This window comes from Saimiri boliviensis, chromosome 2 (assembly GCF_048565385.1).
Source record: "Saimiri boliviensis isolate mSaiBol1 chromosome 2, mSaiBol1.pri, whole genome shotgun sequence".
Taxonomy (NCBI): Eukaryota; Metazoa; Chordata; class Mammalia; order Primates; family Cebidae; genus Saimiri; species Saimiri boliviensis.
Genome location: NC_133450.1, coordinates 86,484,580 through 86,500,304, shown reverse-complemented (window position 1 = coordinate 86,500,304; position 15,725 = coordinate 86,484,580). Strand labels below are relative to the sequence as shown.

The following is a 15,725-nucleotide window of genomic DNA, read 5'->3' as shown; positions in this document are numbered from 1 at the left end:
AAATTTAATAATTATATAGTCAAAAATCAAAAGAAAATGCTTTCTGTTTAACTAAAATGATATTTAAGGAAGGAACAGATAAGCTCATAAACAATATAGTTTTTCTTCAGCACAAATTATTAGGAAAAAGAAGGGGATTACTTAGAGGCAGTTAGGTAGATATCAGCAAGATATAACATATAATAGCTTGTCAGGAAAAGAAATCATTCTTATGACAATATTAAAATAGTGAATAAAAGTTAAAAGACGAGAGAAGCTTCACGGGTATGGAAAAATACTTAGGTGAAACATTGAGCTTATTCTCTCTCTTTTTTTTTTTAATCTATTTTTTTGAACTCTATTGTGTATCAGAAACCAGTAGAGCTTATTCTCTTATAAATATAGGGTAATTTTCTTTTAAAAATCTATGTTAAAATGATTGTATTTACAGAGGTTAGAGGGAAAGGAATCTAAATTTTTAAGTTTCTCCTGGAATATTTTTTAAATGCCGCTATTACAAGCACAAACAATGTTGATAATGTTATAGTGGGTTCTGACATTTATATCAACATATTTATAAAATCTGTTTACATGTAGTTAATATGTGGAACTTTGTATCTTAGAATGGTTTTCCTGAGTCTTTTCACACTTTCTTTGTTATGTACTTTTAAGTAAGTAACCTAGAAGAAAGCTTTCCCCATTGAGGTTTATGGTTGTATTTGGGTATGTGTTAAAAAAGTAGTAAAACAGGTAGAGCTAACTTCTCATTATGTTGTTTTAGAGATTATAGATTTAAAGACTTTTGGTTTACTTGACACTGGCAGGCATAGCCTTTTCTTTTAGATTTTCAACCTTTATAGTCACCAATTAACTTCAGTAAAAGTTATATGGTTAATCAGTACAGTATTTAGAACTGTATGTAATAGAGTACTTACAAACGTTAAAACTGATTTGCAATACCTGGCAACTTTAAAAACACTAAAACTGCTGTGTAAAATCTGATTTTTCTCCTATAGAAGCAAGTATATGCTGAGGTTACAGGTTTGACCAAACATTTAACGTCTAATTTTTTGTGGAAAATACCCCAGACTACATATTTATAATTAAGTTCATGTTTACTCTATAAAGCTTTCTGAAACTTGTATCAATGAAACATAGTAATCAGCCATATAAAGCATATTTCACATAACACAGTATCATAATGTATTTAATTAGTCTTTCCCCCCATAGTATATTCAGATGTTAAGGAATACTTTAATTAAAAGTGTGGCATTGAGGAAGACTTTGGGCATAGAATTGTTATAGGTGTTTCTTAGGCACTCAAAAGGCCAAAAGCTCAGTGAAGGCCAGGGCATAGTTTTTCATTTGCCTCTGTCTCTGTAATGCCTAGTATAGAGGATGGCACATAATAAGTGTTCAAAAAATATTTTTTGAATGAATGCTAAGGGCCTTTTGGGGGCTTTCTTAACTGCTTTTATAAATACCTCTTTTGGGCCAAGTACAGTGGCTCATGCCTGTAATCCCAGCACTTTGGGAGGCACAGGCAGATGGACTGCTTGAGGTCAGGAGTTTGAGACCAGCCTGGCCAATATGGTGAAACCCCATCTTTATTAAAAATACAAAAATTAGCTGGGGTGGTAGTGGGCATCTGTAATCCAAGCTACTGGGAAGGCTAAGGCAAGAGAATCATTTGAACCCGAGAGGCAGAGGTTGCAGTGGACCAAGATCTTGCCGTTGCACTCCAGCCTCGGCAACAGGGCAAGACTCTGTCTCAAAAACAAACAAAAAACCTACATTTGCCTTATGAAGTTGTATGTGGGGGGTTATGTTTAGCACCACAGCACTTTGCTACTTTTTTTGGCTGTTTTATCATATCAAATATGGTGTGTGGCCAGGATTCTGGAAGGGAAGTAAGTAAAATTTTCTAGTACTTGAAGACAATGTGCTTCTCCCAAATCAGTCATCTACATATTCTGAATTAGAGGCAGAGGAATAAAGATTTTTCATGGACCCATGTAAAACAAAGTGGTATTTGTACAGGAATTAGACAGAAAATCATTTTTATCAGTTGGTAGCATCAGAAAAGACTTTAATGTAGAAGTTGAACAATGGCTTAGGATTTAAGGATAGAATTTATTGAGTTATTTAATCAACTGTTCTCTCACATATTACAATAAAAGAATCTCAGTGTTGTTCCAGGAGTTCCAGTGCAGTTCCAGGAGTTCACTTGATGTCATAACTGGACAGCCTGATCTGAGTAGTTTTACATGGCAATCCTAGCTAGTACATTGGAATAGTAGTGTTTAAGTATGGCTTTATAGTATTTTTTTCCAGATTATAAAAGTGAAAAGTCGGCTGGGCGTGGTGGCTCATGCCTGTAATCCCAGCACTTTGGGAGGCCAAGGCAGGCAGTTCATGAGTTCAAGGGATTACAACTGTCCTGGCCAACATGGTTAAACCCCATCTCTACTAAAAAAAATACATTAATTAGATGGACGTGGTAGCATGCCTCTGTAGTCCCAGCTACTCGGGAGGCTGAGGCAGAAGAATTGCTTGAACCCAGGAGGTGGAGGTTGCAGTGAGCCAAGATTGCGCCACTGTACTCCAGTATGGCGCCTGGAGTCACAGACTCTGTCTGTAAAAAAAAAAAAAAAAAAAAAAAAAGTGTGAAAAGTTTTCATTTTAAAAATTAGGTAATCCAGGCTGGGTGCAGTGGTTCACACCTGTCATCCCAGCACTTTGGGAGGCCGAGGCAGGTAGATCACTTGAGGTCAGGAGTTCGAGACCAGCCTGACCAGCATTGTGAAACCTGGTCTCTACTGAAAGTATAAAAATCAACCAGGTGTGGTGGTATGCATCTGTAATCCCAGCTACTCAGGAGGCTGAGGCAGGAAAATCATTTGAACTTGGGAGGTGGAGGTTACAGTGAGTTGAGATGGCACCACTGCATTCCAGCTGGAGAGACAGAGTAAGATCCTGTCTCGGAAAAAAAAAAAAATAGGTAATTCAGAAAAGTACAAAAATGTGAAGATTACTCATAATCCCACCACCGTGAATTTAATATATGTAACATTTTATGTATAATATACATATGTAACATTTATAATTAAGTGTTTACTCTGAAGCTTTCTAAAATTTTTATCAATCTAATATAGTAATCATCCACATAAAGCACATTTCATATAACACGTGTTGATCTAAGGTATGTAGGTATGTATGCAAGTACTCACAGGAGGTTTATGTTTAAGGTTTTTTTTCCCCTTTCAACAATTAAAATAGATTCACACTGTACATGGTGTTTTGTTGAAGGTAGATAGAATTTAAATTTTCTGTTATCTGGAGAATCTAAAAACAATAACCTTTTTTCTATATTCTTTCTATATTCTTCTTAGCAACTTCTGTAGATAGATTCACTTATCTTAGTGGTTCATGATCTGCACTCTGCATTAGTCATTTGTGTTTTAAAAAATACAGATACCAGGCTTTCAGTCCCCATAGAGTTGGTTTGGGTTGTTACGTTGCAGGCATCAGTATGTATTTTCTAAAAACTCCTCAGATAATTCTTACATATACCTGGAATTAAGAACTATTGACTCGCCTAAAGCTTGAAATTGGCCATTATTTTCGTTCCTCTCTCGGCTGGTCAGTTTCTAGATTGTTTTATATACTTGACAGTTTTCAAAAAACTTCGACTTTGCTTTATTTGATTCTCTCAACAGTGCTGAGAGTTAAGCAGGACTATTTTCTTTTGACTGGTAGAACAGAAAGGTAACTCATTAAGAAGCCAGTTAAATTATCTTTTATAGTCTTGTGTTTGCAGGCAGACCTGGCTTGTGTGCCAGAAATGTTTATTCTGTTAATGTTTATTCTGATAATAAATATAAGACATTTGAAAAATATACTTTTGTTTGCATTTTCCAGGTGTATTATAATGAATGTGAATTATCTTTGTAGTAATTTTTCAAAGTGACCTATTGGCCTGGGTGGGGTGGCTCACGCTTGTAATCCCAGCACTTTGGGTGGCCGAGACGGGTAGATCACTTGAGGCCAGAAGTTCAAGACCAGCCTGGCCAACATGGTGAAACCCCATCTCTACTAAAAATACAAAATTAGCCAGACATGGTGATGGACATCTGTAACTTTAGCTACTCGGAAGGCTGAGGCAGGAGACTCTCTTGAACCCAGGAGGCAGAGGTTGCACTGAGACGAGATTGCACCACTGCACTCCAGCCTGGGCAATAGAGTTTTAAGACCCTGCCACAAAAACAAAACACACACACACAGAAAAACCCAAAGTGACCTATCCTATGACTGTTGTGTTTAAGATAATGTACAAGGCCTTTCAGAAAAATGATTTTATTAGTAAAATGTCAGTTTAATAGAAGCTAAAACACTCGCAAACAACACACGGTGTGGTCTTTGATTGTTTTAAGATACTGCATGCAATTGTGGAGAGGTGGCTGAAACATTTCAATTTGGCATTATCTTCTTAATCTTTCCCTTCCAACAGAAATTTTTAACTAAGCTTTTTTTCTTTTTGTTAACATTTTATGATAGCTTTTGTGAATGTTTAAGGGGAAAAGTTACTCAGCCACAAACTATTTTGGTGAAATGATTTTAAAATTTCCTTAGGCTGGGCGAAGTGGCTCACGCCTATAATCCCAATACTTTGAAAGGCCAAGGCAGGAAGATTGCTTGGGCCCAGGAGGTTGAGGCTGCAGTGAACTGTCACTGCCACTGCCCTCCAGCCTTGGCAGTAGAGCGAGACCCTGTCTCAAAGAAAAAAAAAAAAAAACCTCATTATTAAGTGGGATTTGTTTTTGTTTGGGAGGTATTTCTGAACTTGGAAAATTGCAAACATTTATAAGGACCAGTTTGCTTTTGGAGGAAAAGGAAAATTGCAAACCCTTATAGACCAATTTGCCTTTGAAGGAGAAGGCTAATTTATTTATTTATTTATTATTTTTTGTTTTTATTTATTTTAATTTTTTGCCTATTTTTTAGTCAGAGTTCTGCACTCTTACCCAGGCTGGAGTGCAATGGAGCAATCTCAGCTCATTGCAACCTCCACCTTTCAGGTTCAAATGGTTCTGTCTCAGCCTCCTGAGTAGCTGGGATTACAGCTGCACACCACCACACGCAGCTAATTTTTTGTATATTTAGTAGAGATGGGGCTTCACCATATTGGCCAGACTGGTCTCAAACGCCTGACCTTGTGATTCACCCACCTTGGCCTCCCAAAGTGCTGGGGTTACAGGCATGAGCCACTGCACCTGCCCAGGAGAAAGCCAATTTATGATCCAAGATCCTTTATTCAGAATTATCAAATACAAAAAGTTCTGAAAACTGAAAGTTTTTTTTTCAAGTTTGGTGGCAAAAATGAGGTTATAGTCTTGATTTATCCCATTTGATGTGAATCTTCATATATTTCATTGTACAAACTGTTTATGTGATTAACTGTGAAATACTATTCCAGAAGCCATGGGGAGGTTTAACATAGCGTATGCAACATTTTACTGTTCTTTTTTTTCTTTTTTCTGAGGCGTAGTCTTGCTCTGTCACCAGGCTGGAGTGCAGTGGTGCAATCTCGGCTTACTACAACTTTTGCCTCCTAGGTTCAAGCGATTCTTCTGCCTCAGCCTCCCAAGTAGCTGGGACCATAGGCACGTGCCACCACGCTCGGCTAATTTTTGTATTTTTAGTAGAGACAGGGTTTCATTATGTTGGCCAGGATGGTCTCACTCTCTTGACCTCGTGCTCCACCCACCTCGGCCTCCCAAAGTGCTGGGATTACAGGCGTGAGCCACTGTGCCCTGCTGAACATTCTACTCTTCTAAAATCGGAAAATTGTAAATTCTGAAACATATCTCATAGAGGGTTTCATTGAGAATTTTGGAGGTATACAAATTTATGTTGCATAAATATTTATAGTCTTGTCTTTCTCTAGTATATACATTTTTACTTTGCCATTTTACTTTACACCCTAAAATCATGCAAATAATATTTTAGTTTTTTTTGTAATTTCAAAATATCCATATTACTACTATGATAGTTTAGGATGTGATAGGTTAATCTTGCTTTTATTTTTTGTTATTCAGATTATGCTTACTGCCCAATGTATTTTATAGTTTTTTCCTCAAAGCATAAAAGGTTCGCTTCAGGCTGGGCGTGGTGGCTCACACCTCTAATACTAGCACCTTGGGAGGCTTAGGCGGGTGGATCACTTGAGGCCAGGAGTTCCAGACCAGCCTGGCCAACGTGATGAAACTTTGTCTCTATTAAAAGTACAAAAATTAGCTGGGTGTGGTGGTGTGCGTTTATAATCCCAGCTACTCAGGAGGCTGAGTCAGGAGAATTGCTTGAACCTAGAAGACGGAGGTTGTAGTGAGTCAAGATGGTGCCACTACACTGTGCTCCAGCCTGGGCAAGAACGAGACCCTGTCTCAAAAAAAAAAAAAAAAAAAAAATTTGGCTTCAATCTGCCTTACACTTTCAGTTAGCTCCTTTATCCTGGACATGCTACTTTCACAGTTCTGTGGCACTTGCTAGATTCCCTGTAGGAAAAAAGAGGTGAAACTGTTTAGTTGATTTGCTGCTGGAGCCTTGATAGCACAGGTTTAAATGGGACAGATATAAAGGGTTACTTGACTATACAAAAATGTGTTGAAGATAGTGTTGCTTGTTGGAATTTAAGAGTGACTTGGTCTTTACAATTATTTCTTATGTGTGATATTTTAAAAATTAGGGACCTGTAGATGTAGTTACAGGATGTGCGGACAGCATGGGGTTGCATACAAAGCTACTTGAACAGCCATGTCATCCAGTTGGGTCAAATAGAAATCTAGACCTTGTTTTCTTATTTTTAATTTTTAGAATTTTTTTTTTTATTTTAATTTTGAGGAGCCTTGCTCTGTCACCCAGATTGAAATGGAATGGCGCAAACTTGGCTCACTGCAGCCTTGACCTCCTGGGCTCAAGGGATCCTGCCACTTCAGCCCATGTAGTAGCTGGGATGGCAGATGCACATCACCATGCCTAGCCAATTTGTGTATTTTTTGTAGATACGGGGTTCCACCATGTTGTCCAGGCTAGTCTCAAAATTCTGACCTCAGGTGATCCTCCTGCCTTAGCCTCCCAAAGAGTTTGGGATTACAGGCTTAAGCTACCATGCCTGACCTGTTTTCCATTAGTGTCGTGCCTAGGACTTACTCCATTATCAGTCAGAAAATATATAATGTGGCTGGGTGTGACAGCTCACCCCTGTAATCCCAGCACTTTGGGAGGTTGAGGTGGGCACATCACCTGAGGTCTGGACCAGTCTGACCAACTTGGTGAAACCCCATCTCTAGTAAAATTATAAAAATTAGCTTGACGTCGTGGTAGTGCACACCTGTAATACCAGCTATCAGCCTGAGTGACAGAGCGAGACTTCATGTCAAAAATAAATATATAATGCTTGGATATCTGCTATATATGTTTTATATATATATATGTTTTATATATGTTATATATATATAAATTTTTGTATATAATAGGTTGTGGGCTGGGTGATAGACATAGCCTTTTTTTTTTTTTCTTGAGACAGTTTGTTCGTCGCCCGGCTACTTTTTTATATTTTTAGTAGAGATAGGGTTTCACCATGTTGGCCACACTAGTCTCGAACTTCTGACCTCAAGTGATCTGCCCACCTTGGCCTCCCAAAGTGCTGGGATTACATGCATGAGCCACTGTTCCCGGCAACATTGTAGCTTTTTTTTTTTTTTTTTTTTGAGACAGAGTTTCGCTCTTGTCGCCCAGGCTGGAGTGCAATGGCGTGATCTCGGCTCACCGCAACCTCCGCCTCCTGGGTTCAGGCAATTCTCCTGCCTCAGCCTCCTGAGTAGCTGGGATTACAGGCACGCGCCACCAGGTCCAGCTAATTTTTTTTGTATTTTAGTAGAGACGGGGTTTCACCATGTTGACCAGGATGGTCTCGATCTCTTGACCTCGTGATCCACCCGCCTCGGCCTCCCAAAGTGCTGGGATTACAGGCTTGAGCCACCGCGCCCGGCCAACATTGTAGCTTTTTAAAATAAGTTATATTTTATATGGAGGGGGAAAGTGTTTTTTCACAAAATAAGAAATTACAGTATAGTCAGCTGGAGTCAGGAGTTCAAGACCAGCCTGGTCAACATAGTAAAACCCCGTCTTTACTAAAAATAGAAAAATTAGCCTGGTGTGGTGACATGTACCTATAATCCCAGCTCCTCCTGAGGCTGAGACATGTGAATACTTGAACATGGGAGGTGGGGATTGCAGTGGAAAAAAAAAGAAATTGCAATATAGTTTCTAATTTGCGATGTGTAACAAGCCAAACATTACAAATTATGAAAGCATTCCAAAGCTAATGTGAGATTTCAGTTTTCTTAATGCTATGTATCTATCAGGTTGTTACTCCAGTTTCATTAGTATTTGACAATCTTGTCCTAATGGTTTTTAAGATTACAAGCTGAAACATTAAATGACCAGTGTGGTTGTATTTTAACAACTGTTGGAAGCAGTATGGGACAGCAAAGTTAGGCCATTTTTACCTACCCAGCGCTGCCTGTGTGTCACTGTCATCGGACAAATGAGTGTTACATTTTAAAATTTTATACATGTGGATTTTGGATCTTCTGTTAACACTAAAAGAGATAATATTTTAAACTGGTACATTGTAGCTCCTTAAATATCTAATAGTTTTCAGTAATGGAAATGGGCCTGTGTTTAAGCTGAAGCACTGCCATTTACTAGCTTTGTAATCTAATTTTTCAGACTTAGTTTCACTTTTGTAAAAGGGGCATAATTGTTTCAGAGTAGTTGGGAAGATAAAATTTAAAAACACAATTACATAAATGCATATGAAGAATTTATCCTGGCTGGGCGAGGTGCCTCACCGCTGTAATCCCAGCACTTTGGGAGGCTGAGGTGGGCGGATCACTTAAGGTTAAGAGTTCTAAACCAGCCTGGCTGACTTGGTGAAAACCTGTCTCTACTAAAAATACAAAGCAATTAGATGGGTGTGGTAGTATGTACCTGTAATCCCAGCTACTTGGGAGGCTGAGGCAGGAGAACTGCTGGAACTGGGAGTTGGAGGTTGCAGTGAACTGAGATCACACCACCACACTCCAGCCTGCCTGGGCAACAGAGCAACACTCCATCTCAAAAAAGAAAACAAAAAAGGCTAGGTGAGGTGGCTCATGCCTATAATCCTGGTACTGTGGGAGGCCAAGGCAGGTGGGTGACCTAAGATTGGGAGTTTCAGGCCAGCCTAACCAACATGGAGAAACCCTGTCTCTCCTAAAAATACAAAATTAGCCAGGCGTGGTGGCACATGCTTGGAATCCCAGCTACTCGGGAGGCTGAGGCAGTAGAACTGCTTGAACCTGGGAGGTGGAGGCTGTAGTGAGCTGAGATTGTGCTGTTGCAGTCTAGCCTGGGCAACAAGAGTGAAACCCCTTTAGAAAAAAAAAAAGAGGTCGGGCATGGTGGCTCATGCCTGTAATCCAAGCACTTTGGAGGCCAAGACGGGTGGATCACCTGAGGTCGGGAGTTCAAGACCAACATGGTGAAACCCGGTCTTAAAAAAAAAAAAAAAGAAAAGAAAAGAAAAAAATTTATGCTAGTACCTGGACCACAGATAGTTACTGCTGTTTTTGTGGCTGAAGTATAATTCTATTTTCTTGTTTTTCCTAAAAGAAGTGAAATTCAACAGTGTTCATAGTATGTAATTTGTCATTATGCCGAAGACTGCCATTTCAAAGATAATATCTTTATTTTAAAATTTTTATTATTTTTTGAGACTGAGTCTTACTCTGTCACCAAGGCTGGAGTGCAGTGGTGCAATCTTGGCTCACTGCAACCTCAGCCTCCGGAGTAGCTGGAATTACAGGTGCCCACCACTGCTCCTGGCTAATTTTTGTATTTTTAGTAGAGATGGGGTTTCACCATATTGGCCAGGCTGGTCTCGATCTCCTAACCTCACGTGATTTGCCCACCTCGGCCTCCCAAAGTGCTGGGATTACAGGTGTGACTCACAGGGCTTGGCCAAAAAAAATTATTTTTATTTGTTTATTTAGAGACGGAGTCTCATTCTATTGCCAAGGCTGGAGTACAGTGTTGCAGTTTTGGCTCACTGTAACTTCAACCTCGGGGGTTCAGGTGATTCTCCTGCCTCAGCCTCCCGGTTAGCTGGGATTACCATGCCTGGCTAATTTTTGTATTTTTAGTAGAGACGGGGTTTCACCATGTTGGCCAGGCTGGTCTTGAACTCCTGGCCTCAGGTGAGCCACCATGCCTGGCCTTATTTATTTATTTTACTTTCAAGACAAGTGTCCCTCTGTCTCCCAGGCATGATTACAATGGCATGATCCCAGCTTACTGCAATCTTTCCCTCCCGGGTTCAAGTGATTGAACCCAGTGCCTGAGCTTCCCCAGTAGCTGGGATTACAGGCATGCATCACCATGCCCAGCTACTTTTTTTTTTTTTAGTAGAGATGGGGTTTTGCTAGTGGGCCAGGCTGGTCTCAAACTTGGGGCTTCAAGTGATCTGCCCTCCCTGGCTTCCCAAAGTGTCGGGTTCACAGATGTGAGCCACTGTGTCTGGCCTGAAAGATAAATTGAATTATTTCACACCTTATTAGAATAATGTGTTTTACATTGGTCATACTAAGATGTAGTGGCAGGAATTCAAGATTGATCGGGAAAAGTCCTGGCTTTCAGTTCTGACAGCACCATTTTCAAGTTTTAGGCAAGCTATTTAATCTCTCAGGTTCATTTTGTCTTTTGTAAAATTGTGATAACGGATCCATGTACCATAATAGGGTGCTTGGACAAATCAACTGAAATTTTTTTAGGTGCTTTGCAAATTGTAAAGCAGTTTGTAATTATAAGGAATAAATAGCGTTTGTGAATGATCTAAAGGAGTTTCCCCAAAAGTTATGCCCAGTTGGCTATTCGGTGGTATGGGAAAGGATTGATGTTGTGATTTATTTCGCTTCTGAGACAGGGACCGACTCTGTTGCCTGGGCTGGATTGCAGTGGTTGGTATAATTACAGCTCACTGCAGCCTTGCCCTCCTGGGTTCGAGCAGTCCTTCCACCTCAGCCTCCTAAATAGCTGGGACTATCAGCATACACTACCACACCCAGCTATGTTTAAAGGATTTTGTTTGAAGAGATAGGGATCTCACTATGTTGCCTGGGCTGGTCTTAACTTATGGGCTCAAGCAATTCTCCTACCTTAGCCTCCCAAAGTGTTGGGATTATAGGCATTAGCCACTGCTTCCTGCTGGATTTGATATTTTTAAAACTTATTTCTCCCAGAAAGTAGCCTTTTGAAGGTTTTTGTGTTATGGAAGTTTCTCTGAATGTAATAGAATAATTTAATTAGCTCTTTCTTGTTCAGTAGTTTTCTTTTTCAGGAAAAGAACATCTTTTTTTCTTTCTTTCTTAAACAGATTAATACTTTCAGATGAACAGGCTTTCTTAGTGATTGCCCTTTTAATAATTCTAATATTGGACTTTAGGGCAATATAATCCGACAGGCTGGTTGTTGTATGAAATTCTCATATACAAATTAAGTTTGGTGATAAAGAGAATGATGTTAACAAAGGGAATAGTAAACCAAAAAGTTACGTTTTCTGAAAAATGCAGACATCAACATTGTAAATAGGAAGTTAGCATACCACGAAGCGCCACACTTCATTTCTTATTTGATTTTCAGAAGCCCTCAGCTACTACTTGAGCAAAAGAAAAATCCCCACTCCTAACCTTGTTTTTTGCATACTTGGAAGGACTAGCATATCATATCCCCTTTGATCACTCATTCGTGGAAATGACTTAGAATTGGGAGTAGATGACAGATCAGAGCTACTGAGGAGACTAGGGAAATGGAGGTATCCTAACTTGTTAAGTAATTATCAATAGCTGAACCTCTATTCTGATTACTGAAGCTTGAAATACGGAGTAGCACTGTCTGTGCTGGTTATAGGCTAAGGGAAAAGTTCATTCATTGGCCTTAGGAAAGAACATCCATTAAGGTTTCAAAAGAAATGAAAAAAAAAAAGATTTCACAGTAATGTTCCAGCAGATGTGTTTTTTACATTTCTAGTACATTACGGATTTCTAAGTAGGATTTTGTGGACTAGCCTGAAAACATAATAAACTTTTTGCATTGCCTCTGGAAAACTTTTTTTTTTTTTTTTTTAACATGGAAAACGTTTTTAAAGTTACCAATTACCAGCCAAGTGTGGTGGCTCAACGCCTGTAATTCTAGCACTTTGGGAGGCAGAGGTGGGCAGATAACTTAGGCCAGGAGTTTGAAACCAGCCTTGCCAACATGGTGAAACCCCATCTGTCTCTACTAAAAATACAAAAATTAGCCAGGCGTGGTGGCTCGTACCTGTGCTTCCAGCTACTCAGGAGGCTGAGGTAGAAGAGTCCCTTGAACCTGGGTCTGGGAGGTTACAGTGAGCCGGGATTGTGCCACTGCCCTCCAGCCTGGGCAAGAGTGTGACTCTGTCTCAAAAATAAATAAATAGGGCCGGACGCAGTGGCTCAAGCCTGTAATCGCAGCACTTCGGGAGGCCGAGGCGGATGGATCAAGAGGTCAACAGATCGAGACCATCCTGGTCAACATGGTGAAACCCCGTCTCTACTAAAAATACAAAAAATTAGCTGGGCATGGTGGCACGTGCCTGTAATCCCAGCTACTCAGGAGGCTGAGGCAGGAGAATTGCTTGAACCCAGGAGGCGGAGGTTGCAGTGAGCCGAGATTGCGCCATTGCACTCCAGCCTGGGTAACAAGAGTGAAACTCCGTCTAAATAAATAAATAGATATTCTTAAAAAGAAAATTCTAACTACAAGTTTGCAAAGTTTTGAAGATGAGGGTTGGGCAGAGAAGGTCTGTAGTTTGTCTGAAAGCTGTTAACAGTTTTCACTGCAGTAATTTCTTTCTTTCTTTCTTTTTTGGAGATGGAGTTTCGCTCTCGTTACCCAGGCTGGAGTGCAATGGCGCGATCTCAGCTCACCGCAACCTCCGCCTCTTGGGTTCAGGCAATTCTCCTGCCTCAGCCTACCGAGTAGCTGGGACTACAGGCGTGCGCCACCATGTCCAGCTAATTTTTTTGTATTTTTAGTAGAGACGGGGTTTCACCATGTTAACCAGGATGGTCTCGATCTCTTGACCTCGTGATCCACCCGCCTCAGCCTCCCAAAGTGCTGGGATTACAGGCGTGAGCCACCATTCCCGGCCTTCACTGCAGTAATTTCTACATGCCTTAAATCAGTTACTCTGTTAAGTGGCCAGCACTATTTATTTTTAGGCTTTTGGGTAAATAAATAATTAGCATAAAAGTAGTCGCCTTATTTAAGGAGTTTCTTCTCTATGAAGAGGCACGGTGTACTAGAGACAGTACAGAGCTGTATGTAATCAATCACCTGATGGATTGTAAGATGAAGATTAAAGTGTGAGAATTTTTATTTCAGAGAATGCTTGTCGAAGAGAAGAATATAGGAAAAGCTTTGTGGGAGTTACAGATCTCATACTTAGCTATCAAGTGTCTGACTGTATATATAGTTAGTTGAATGCCATTGAAAAGTACCACAACTTCTGAGATAAGTGAAGATAGAAAATTCAAGTGGTTAAAGAAAAATGCATCATATATGTCAAGTCAGTTAAGCTGATGGGTTCATATGTAGGATTATGTGCACAGTGTATTTAATTGAGACAGCATGACGTAGTAAAGCTTTTTATGTTTGGGACAGCCGTGACCAGGTGGTTTATAAGCAGCTGGCATTAGCTTTGTCAGATGGTTTGGAAGTGAAGAGTGCTATTGCAGGGTAAACACTGAATATTTTTGTTCTTAATGTACTAAAATACCAGTTGTTAGCCCATTTTCCTTCTTCTGCAGGTAAAAAACAAGAAGCAGATGAGTTGAGTGGAGATGCTTCTGTGGAAGATGATGCTTTTATCAAGGTAAAGTGTTAATTACTCAGGATAAGATGTTTCTTTTAAGCCTAGTATTTTACATTATGAATTTTGTGCATTTTATTGAACAGTGGTCACTGAAGTATGTAGGTTAAAGATAGAGACTTACATAATATTGACAATATGTAATATTGTCAATCTCATTAACTCTCATAATTGAAAAATAGAGTAAATAACTTTTTATTTAAATGAGATGTAAAACTAAAAATAATAATCTGTTTTACCAGGCCTTTAGGTAGAAAGCTAGCTGGTCAGGAATATATCTACAAGACAATAGATACATGTGTTAGTTCCTGGACAAAATACCACAGGGAAGGATATTAATAATTTTTTTTCTATCTGCTCATTGCATTTAGTTTTTGTGTGTAATATACAGAACTTAGATTAATGTAGACCTTAAAATACAGACAGAAAATTGCTGATGTGTTACCACTTGGTAAAGATCAAATTAAGGGTCTAGCGCTGTGGCTCATGCCTATAATCCCAGCAATTTGGGAGGCCTAGGTGGGCAGATCACTTGAGGTCAAGAGTTTGAGACCAACCTGGCCAGCATGGTGAAACCCCATCTCTACTAAAAATACCAAAATGAAAAAAAAAGCCAGGCATGGTGGCGCACGCCTGTAGTCCCAGCTACTTGGGAGGCTAAGACAGGAGAATCACTTGAACCCAGGAAGGTGGAGGTTGCAGTGACCTGAGACTGCACCAATCCACTCCAGCCTGGGTGATAGAGTGAGACTCCATCTCAAAAAAAGAGATCAAATTAAGAAATTTGTTTTGCCCTTTAGAGATAAATAAGCTAGGCCTTTTGGGGCCAAAAAGGAGGGTGCATTTCAAAACTGGCTGGCCAGAAAAATTAAGGATGTAATTTTAATTGGGGTTGGGGCAGTTCTATATACTACAGATAGAGAACAAGCTATTTTTAATTGTAATTGGGGTTTTAAAATTTGTTTTGTTTTTATTTTAATGAAAAGTGATCTGCTTATTAGGGCTTTAGTATTGTGGTATTTTCAGGAATTATTTAATGTAGTTTCTCTCGAATTATGTGTGCATTTATGCACCCATATATTCTGTTTTCTGTATAAAACTAGTCCATCTTTTCATCATGTCTCTTGATGTTTTTGTGTTTTACCATAGAATCAGCTCATGTTCATTTACACAGCCATCTCTCCTGCTTCCTAGCTGTCTTTACTCTTCACACTGCACGTGCACACACGCGTATACGCGTATACACACACACACACACACACACACACACACACACACACGATGTTTTGTTGAGGAGTTAACCTGAAATCAGATAATTTTGGGAACTGTTTGCCCAAGGATCCATTAAAATTGATGATTGCATGCCTGTAGTCAGCTTTTGTTTGAGCCTTAAAATTTTTTACTATTCTGTTATCCTTATGATATATGTTCCATTAGGTTTACTTTTTTTGTTCTTATTTTCTTCAGTTGTCTTCACCAGTAAGTGTATGATTAAGTTGAGATTTTCCATAAGCTGTAAAAGCATTATGACTCAGTAAAAAATCTTTTCCTTTTCAAAAGTGTTTGTTTTAGCTCTTCAGTTCATAAAAACGTTGCGGTTTGAAATGTCCTAAGAAGATATATACATCTATTCAGAAGACTAATAGTACTCTCTCTTATATGTGTTGCAAAGGATGCCTTTGTGTTATTATTAAATAAAAGTGTTCATAATGTCTAGAAGAACAGGGGAGCTTTTTGTTGTTTTTGTTTTTTG

At 39.4% G+C, this 15,725-nt stretch overlaps 1 protein-coding gene across 7 annotated transcripts in view; it reads left to right on the top strand.

The window, feature by feature from the left end:
* SLTM (SAFB like transcription modulator) overlaps positions 1–15,725 on the top strand; it is a 56,976-nt gene that overhangs the window by 5,470 nt on the left and 35,781 nt on the right. For all 7 annotated transcript variants that reach the window (XM_010339610.3, XM_074393835.1, XM_074393836.1 and 4 more), the window contains exon 3: positions 13,911–13,975. In XM_010339610.3, the coding sequence (XP_010337912.1) occupies positions 13,911–13,975 (65 nt within the window). The remainder of the gene's footprint in view (positions 1–13,910; positions 13,976–15,725) is intronic.